Below are 8,002 nucleotides of genomic sequence, written 5' to 3'. Positions count from 1 at the left end.
TCAAAAGCGTCGGTCTATTTTGAAACACGACTGTAAAGGGAAGGCTCCTCCCTCTCCACAGCTCTCATTCCTCGGTGCCAAGGGCCGCCCGCCTGCTTCTCGACACCCCGTAATTTAATTCCCTCTACCAGGAGTCACGACAGCCACGGGGCTCTGCCTACAGAACCAGTGTCTTACTCGCTTCACTTTAAAGCTCAAGCTCTCGCCCTCCGCACCTTCGTGCGCCCATCTTCCTGACAGGGCCTGAGCCGCCCTACCGGGACACCACGAGCAGGCCCCGAGGGCCGCCGCCCGGCCCCGTTACCGGGGGGCTGCAGGGAGGGCCCTGCCCGTGATTCACCAACCGGGGCTGGCGGCCCCAGCTGAGGCCCCGTCCCTCCTCGGACCGCTGCCAGCCTACCCGTCGGTCTGTCAGTCGGTCCGTCGGTGGGTCATGTCCCCTCTCCTCCCCCTCCCCCTCCCCCAGCGGAACTCCCGAGCGGATCGATAGGGCTCGGCGCTCGTTTGGCCATGCCTGTTGCCTTGGAGAAGAGGCGGGGCGGAGCCCGCCCAGCGCCTTTCCCGCCTCCAGCCCGGGGCGCGCGAACCGCTGCGCGCGCGGGAGGTTATAGCTCCCCCTCACCCCTTCCCTGTGAGGCGATGGTGAGTGCGGGCCGGGCTGGGCCGGGCTGCGGGGTGTTCCCGGTCCCGCCGTCCCCTCAGTGTTTGTATGTGTGTGCCCCTCTTCCAGAGAAGGAGCCTCGCCCCCAGCCAGCTGGCTAAGAGGAAGGCGGGCGACGAGGAGGAGGAGGAGGAAGAGGAGGCAGACCGGCATCCCCCGACGGTGAGCGAGGGGCCCCGGGATGTGGCGGCCTCGGCCGGTGGGGGGGACACCCGTGCCCTTCGGTGTCGAGGCCGGCCTGGCCCGGGTGGGGTTAGGGCGGGCTCGGCCCCGTGTGACGCCCGGAGGCTCTCCAGCCGTGGGCCGGGGGATGGGGTGCGGGGTGGCGGGGGACCGGCCGCTGCCCAAGTCAGTCAGTCCCTGGTGCCTGATCGCAAGTTGTTACCGCCCCCGTCTTCTGGGGAGTGAGGGTCAGGCCCCAAGTTTATGCTGTTTTCACCAGTTGGGAGAAAACTCCTGTCTGGGCATCTAGCTGGTGGAAGAACTTCGTTGTGTACAGGTGATGCTTCATGGTTATGGAAAAAACTATCCCTGGGAGAGCTTCCAAGTGTTTTGTGGGAGGGCTGGTAACTAGGAATAGGTAGATGTTTAAGACAAACCAGATTGTTAGGATGCTATGCTTTATGTCATACAGGTCAACGAATCTCACTTAGTGCTTTCTGTGTCAGATCCCTTTTTCTGTGCCGGCAGGTGGTTAAAACCGTGCCTCAATCTGAAGAGGACTGTGCTAAATCAGGAAACAGATCAATCACTTGTTTATCTTCATGCCTTGCAATGTGTCTGAAATTTAGGTTTCAGTGTGAGGCCTTTCACCTGTGTAACAACAGATGCTGTGGGAGCCTCTGGGGACTTTCATGTAGTTTGTTCCATGCTATTGACCCTTCCTTTTTTTTCCTTCTGCTTTTTGCAGGGGGTGGGGACAGGACAAATCTTAGCACAGACAAGCCTGCCCTTTTACAGGTTAGCAAGTGTTAGCTATTTTCTTAACTAGGACAGTATTTTAAACTTCATACAAGTTAAACTTTAGGGCATGGTGACCTTGGTGGTGTTGCTGGCTCTGCCCTTTGGCAGTGGGGGTGAATCATGATTGTGTCTGTTTAGAGACGCTCAGCTGGCTGGGTGGATTGTCCGTGTGGTTACTGAGCATAACAGTGATGCATCTATCTTCTGGTCTCACCGGATGCCCCTGTGTTGTTTTGTCTTGATTCTGTTTTTCAGACTCGGAAGAGACAGAAGCCTGTCAGTGAGACAGAGAGTGGAGAATGTTACAGGTCACCTTTCCGGAAACCCTTGGCTCAGTTGACCAATAGACCTCACTGCCTGGATAGCAGTCAACATGTAAGTGGGTGTTACTGCTGGCATACCGTGGCAAGTGGGTTGCACGTGGAGCTCATTCATCAAGGGTGTCCAAATGCCTCCATGGAATCATTTAATCAGAGGTATTAAAGAAGTGCCACACATACACAGAGTCTTTAGGAGACGCTTTTTGCGAGCTCCAACCATTTAGCATTGAAGGAGGTGTGGTGGGGGTACTTTCTATAATGGAAATCCTGAATAAGAGAGTTCTCTGGGGTCTAGGTGAAGCACAGTGCGCAGGGATGTGGGTGGCTTTCCACACAGATGGCTCAAGTGCTGTCTGCTTGCCTGGTTCTCTCTGGGTTTCCGCTGCTGGAAACTGTGTGCTGGACTGGCTGGGTGCTCGCTGGTTTGGCATGGATGTTCCTACAATGGTAACCCAGCTCCTTTACAGGAAATCAATTGCCTGACTGAATTACCAAGGCAGGGGAAAGCAATAGCATTTAAAGAAGTGAATAATGCCAGTGGATTTGGGAAGATGAGAGTTATGAAAAATCAATTTAATGCATTAGAAAACCCAAAGGAAAATAGTTTTGAAAAGCAGAGTTGGTGGGGGGAATTGTGCTGGTTTGTTACCGTCTTCCTTTTGGATATTTTTGAAAACAGTTGGAGTTGAAGCTTGAATAGATTGAATAGAGGGACTCTCAGCACTTGGGAAAATTGAGTTCTCAAAAAATGTCCTGGGCTTGCCTTCTTGAGCAATCTGTGTTTTCAGACTTCTTAAGCATGTTTTCTTTTTGAATTCCTAGGAGGCTTTTATCCGCAGCATTTTGTCCAAACCCTTCAAAGTCCCCATTCCAAATTATAAAGGTAAGATGAGGAGGTTTAAGGATTGTCTGTGTTGACTGACTCGGGTAAAACAGATGATGCTCAGGCCTGTCAAATATATCTGTGGGGATTATTGTTATTTTTTGCACTGATGCGTATGTTCCAGAAATCCTGACTTAATTTTGAAAGAAAAATACTGGCACATTAGCAAAGTCTTCATATTTCTTACTAGTGTTTAGTTTGGATAATCCTACATTTCAGAATTGGATTTTGTATTCTTACTGCTATGTATTTGATGTAGTGCCAGCAGATTGTACACCATATCACAAATACAAAAGCAAGATGAATTCCAAGCGTTGAAGGTTTACTATCTAAATAATACCCTAATGATACTAACAGACAGAAGGCTGTAGGTGAAAAAGATAGTATGTGCCAGTTTTCTTTCTATTTGGCTTGATGTTTTGTGTCTCAAGGTGATCTTCAAAGCAAAGCAGTATTGAAATTCAAAGCCTCAGCTGGTTTCAATCAGTGAAACACAAGATCTCAGCAATAAATAGACCTGTTCTTGTCCCCTTCTTCCCCTTCACCCTCCAGCTGAAAAATTCAAATGCAGATCAATCAGTTTCACTCAAACTTTAGTTATAAAAATATGTCTGTAAGCAGACACTGACTATGAAATGACAAGCCCCAAAAGAATTTGACAAAGTTAGCTTGTGGAAAAGCAGATTTGTCAGGAGGCTAAAACAGAACTGTAACTGGGGAAGCTGCTTTCTGTGACTGTTATCTTCCCCAGGAGATGAGGCTGTTTCATGTGCTCTTTTCTTGGTGTGTACACACTGCTGCCTCAGCTTGTGATACTTGCTTTGCAAGGAGCTTTGGCAAGCAGTGGGCAAATTGACCCTGCTTGACTCTTTCCCAAGTAAAATCAATCCTGGTTTCCTGAATTTTGATGGGAAAATGGATTTCTGTGCATGTTCTTTGTACGTTCATCTCCATTCCAAAACTGCGACATTCAAATACAATACTAGGAAAAGGGACTTATCCTTGGTTTCTGCTTTTCACTGAAATTGGCTCCAAGGCCAAACACCTACTATTGCTCAGCAGAGAGAAAATAATACCCTAGAGTAGGTAATGGCAATATGGTGCTAACTATGATACTGTAAAACTTCATTGCTCTTAAAGATTACTTCCTGACTTTGCATAAAAGACGCAACTCTGGCTAAGTTGGGGCTAGGTGATTCAAAAAGAGGATTTGACTCAGTATATACTATGTATGTGGGAATGTATTTATTGAGCTGCTGAGCTGTACATTCTGGAATCCTGCTTGTCTTTCAAAAAACTAGAACAACCGCCTTTGGGTACTAGGAGTAGCTGCAATGCCCAGAGATAGCTGAGGGAGATGCTGTGCCCGTTTATGGTTGGATGCCAGTGGCACAGGTCTGGGATGAAGCCACCAGTCACCTTGCAAGACAGCTTATACTGTTGTGTGCCAGCGTGTGTGGCATCTGCTGCATCCAGTTGTGCCCATTTTGGTGCTCCCAATGTGGTGGGCAGTGCCATTGCTCCATCTTTGCCTCTGCTCCTTCATTGTATTCTTTCCTGTTGCAGAGCTACCTGCTGTGTGCTGGCAGAGTGCTGCCAAACAACTGTCCTGTGTGGGTTTGCTCTCTGCACCAGTTGTGCCTGCATCTCCACTCCAGCACCCAATTAATTCACTGTTCCTAAACTAATCAGACTCTTTTGCAAGGCTATGCTTTCTTCCAGGAAGAAGTTGTTCTTTGAGTTGTACCTTTGTTTGCTTTCAGGGCCACTGGGCTTGCGTGCACTGGGTATCAAACGGGCAGGGCTGAGGAGTCCACTCCATGACCCTTTTGAGGAAGGAGCTCTGGTTCTGTATGAGCCCCCACTGCTAAGTGCCCACGACCAGCTGAAAATAGACAAGTGAGTCATCACCTGGCACAAATGCTTCAGCTCTGACCTTGTATGTGTAGGTTTGTGTGCTTTCTTCTCAAGTGTGTCTGAGCTGGGGTCTGAACGTCAAGGGAAGTTTGGTTCCAAGTATTCTGCCTCTGAATTGATTCAGGTATGGTAACAATCAAAGAAGAAATGTACCCATGCCAGATTGTTTGTGTTCTTCCACAGGCTGTTTTATCTCCCACTCATCAAAAATTTAAACCTTTTGCAGGGAATGCACACATGGAGAAGCTGCTTAGAAAATTTTGCGGCTTAGTCGTTAGTCAGGAAACATCAGCATCTAATGACAAACAAAGGGAGATGACTGACAGTCAAATGTTAGGCTGCCTAATGTTTTTTATTCTGAAGTAGTTCCTTTTGTGCTGTTGTTGTAACTTAAAAGGGCTGTCAGCTGGATCTTTGTGGACAAAGGAGGGGGTTCCTCTCTCCAGTAATGCAGCTACAGTATTGTTATTGAAACAAGAAAATAATAATGACTTTTTAACTGTGTCTCTGAACCACATTCTGCCCTTGTTTTAACCACAGTCCAAATACGTAGTTTCACTGATGTTTTAGATTGTAGATCAGGCCCCTGTGACTTTATTCTCAAAACTGAATTAATCCATTTTTCACTTTCTTGTTGGCAGTTGCTTCCCTCATGCCACTGGGGAGTCCTCAGTATAGCAGTGAGATTTAAAAAAAAACCTAAACATATGCTGTGCCGAGTTCATTAATCACAGTGTCTTCTTCCTTGACTGCCTCCTGCAGGGACAAAGCACCTGTCCATGTTGTGGTGGATCCTGTCCTCAGCCGTGTTTTACGGCCCCATCAGAGAGAAGTAAGTTTTCCATCAGGACCTGAGGGTATGGATTTGGTGCTGGAGGATTTGGTGCTTTTCAAAAAGCTGCAGTTCCTCTGCTGGAATTGTTACCCACCAACTGTGAGTTCTACATAGACCTCACAGACTAACAGTGTGTGACAGCTTAACAGACTCTAGTCTGTTGCAAATGCAAAGTGAAACATTTGTTTTAACCGTCCTCTTAGAAGCCTGAATGCTGCAAATATTCTCTGTCCTGTGTTAAGCAAGAGGACGTGCTGTGAGTATTACAACAGTCCTGTTTGTCCTTAAAAATGTGGAAAGTTACTGCTTTCTTGTGGGTAAGAACTTTCTCCTCTCTTGCCTCTGATCTAGCAGGGTCAGAGCACTCCCAGCCTAAACATGATGCTGCCTAATGCACAGGTGCGTTCTCTGTGGGGTTGTAGGTCAGATCAGCTGATAGTGGAAACTGGGGAGTTTCTGTGACCATGTGCACTGGTTGCGCAGGTCTAGGAAAGCACATTGATTGACATTCGTGTCACCAGTGATACCTTAGGAAAAGGCCCGATTCTGCAGGGAGATGGGATCTTGCAGAGTCAGGGCTGAAAGTCCAGCCTTTACTTATATTGAAGTCTGAACATGTAGCTCTGCTGAGTGGAACTCAGTGTAGAAGGTGATAGTATATAGTTGCAATAAATTATGTTGCAGCCCAGTCTTGAGTTGGTCAGGGCAGACTGTCTACCACTGTGTTTTGCTGGTCAGCAGGATTAATTGGATCCACAGTCTCTGAGTCAGGAAACACTGAAGCTCTTCTTTCTGGTACTGTGGTTCCCAACACTGTGGAGTAGATTCCTACTTCATTGTGTTTTATTTGGAGGCTACCCTTTGTAGGTGTGAGCTCTCTGTGACCTACGTAGACCGGGAATTCGCCAGTGGAGAGTGCTGAAAAACATTTTATGTCGTAAATATGTGCAACATCACAATATCAAAGCAGTGGGTACTAATCTCCAAATATCTAATGTAGGTATCTGGACAGTTTGAAGTTCATCACAGATGCAGTATATTATCATTTAAGCCTAGAGGCAGCACAGATGGAAGCTGTGATTGCTGATCTTGCAGGCTAAGCAGGTCAAGCTGGATGTGTCCCTGCGTGGGAGATCTTCAGATGGCTCCGAGAGTGCTGTAGGCTGCTCCTAGCTTGTACTTTTATCTCAGGGTTGCTACTGAACCTGTGACCCAGTGTAACGCTCATATCTGGCTACACAGCTGGAGACACTTTGTTTTTGGGTAAGATACTGCCTGCTGGTGCTTTTGTCAAGTAATGATAGTTATGTTGGTGTCCTACACACACTGGTTTCTTACAGCTAGGTGTCTCTGATAAAGCAGTCTCTGTTCTAGTTTAACTAATAAGTCTTTGCCTGCTAAGATTCCTGTGCTGCTTTATTCAGGTGATGCTCCCAGACTGTTGTACAGCTTTGCTCTGTCTTTGTCATGTCTTATGCCCAGTTGCTGGGAGGTTACCCAACTGGAGCCCTGGCGAAAAGCACTCTTTTAGTCAGTAATGTATTTCATAGTTGTTCAACTGGCTTAAGTAAACTTCATTAGTCTGTTGTTAAGGGCCTAAGAAAGAAAGAAAAGGACTTGAAAGTGCAAGAGAAGGTGCTGCATTGACCAGTCCTAAATAGTGGAGCACAGAGGGGTGAATCAGTCCAGGTGTGTTTAGGTTGTGTCCCTCACTGCCTGCTCTGTTGACACAATGCAGGGAGCTTGTACGTTCCCAGGATAGTGCCCCAGTTTTCTCTGACCCTCTATCCTCACATGATAGAAGAACATTTTGCAGAGTCTGTCCCTATTATTTGTCTTGGTGATGTGTCAGAGCCTAATGCAGGGCCTGAGCTCTTCTCCCACCATGTGATGTGGGCTATAACCTCAGCCCTGTGCCTTCTCTGAAGCTAAATCTGCTTTGGACCTTGAGTCCCCAGGTGAGTCATTGCACTTCTAGGCAGAAGTGATGAGGGCTGCTGATAGTATTCTGGGAGTTAATCAGGCAGCAGAAACAATTCTGCTCAGTCTATGATTCTGTGTTTTTATTGTTAAGATGATTAACCTGTTTGCAGTGTTTGATGCAGGTTAGCTGATGGCCTGGGCCTATCTAATGCAGCTAAAGGTAGAAATTTCTGGGAACTCATGTCAGTAAGCTAGTTATAATTGTACAGTTAAAATGTAGTAAGATTTCGTGCATGTTATGAGGTACGTGTTGGCACCAGTAATGTCATTCCAAACTGGATGTGGCTGCATTTTAGCTGTGTCTCAAGTGATTTCCCTCTGTCTCATTAGAACACTGCATGTCCCTAGGGATGTGCTACGCAGATTTGCTGTTGTGGATTCAGTCCTGTGCATTGCGGTAATGCAGCTATAATGAAGTTGTCATTCTGCTGATGTCCCCA

At 47.3% G+C, this 8,002-nt stretch overlaps 1 protein-coding gene across 2 annotated transcripts in view; it reads left to right on the top strand.

Annotated features, from left to right (window-relative positions):
* Positions 1 to 551: 551 nt before the first annotated feature.
* Positions 552 to 8,002, top strand: part of RAD54L (RAD54 like) — a 23,420-nt gene continuing 15,969 nt past the window's right edge. For both annotated transcript variants that reach the window (XR_007507000.1, XM_049808083.1), the window contains exons 1-6: positions 552 to 642; positions 731 to 823; positions 1,880 to 1,999; positions 2,767 to 2,827; positions 4,591 to 4,726; positions 5,507 to 5,576. Coding sequence is in view for 1 of the 2 variants with exons in the window: in XM_049808083.1 (XP_049664040.1) it covers positions 640 to 642; positions 731 to 823; positions 1,880 to 1,999; positions 2,767 to 2,827; positions 4,591 to 4,726; positions 5,507 to 5,576 (483 nt within the window). In the remaining variant the exon portion in view is untranslated. The remainder of the gene's footprint in view (positions 643 to 730; positions 824 to 1,879; positions 2,000 to 2,766; positions 2,828 to 4,590; positions 4,727 to 5,506; positions 5,577 to 8,002) is intronic.

This window comes from Accipiter gentilis, chromosome 8, assembly GCF_929443795.1.
Source record: "Accipiter gentilis chromosome 8, bAccGen1.1, whole genome shotgun sequence".
NCBI lineage: Eukaryota > Metazoa > Chordata > Aves > Accipitriformes > Accipitridae > Astur > Astur gentilis.
The sequence above is the reverse complement of the archived record's forward strand: the minus strand, read 5'-3'. Positions and strand labels throughout refer to the sequence as shown.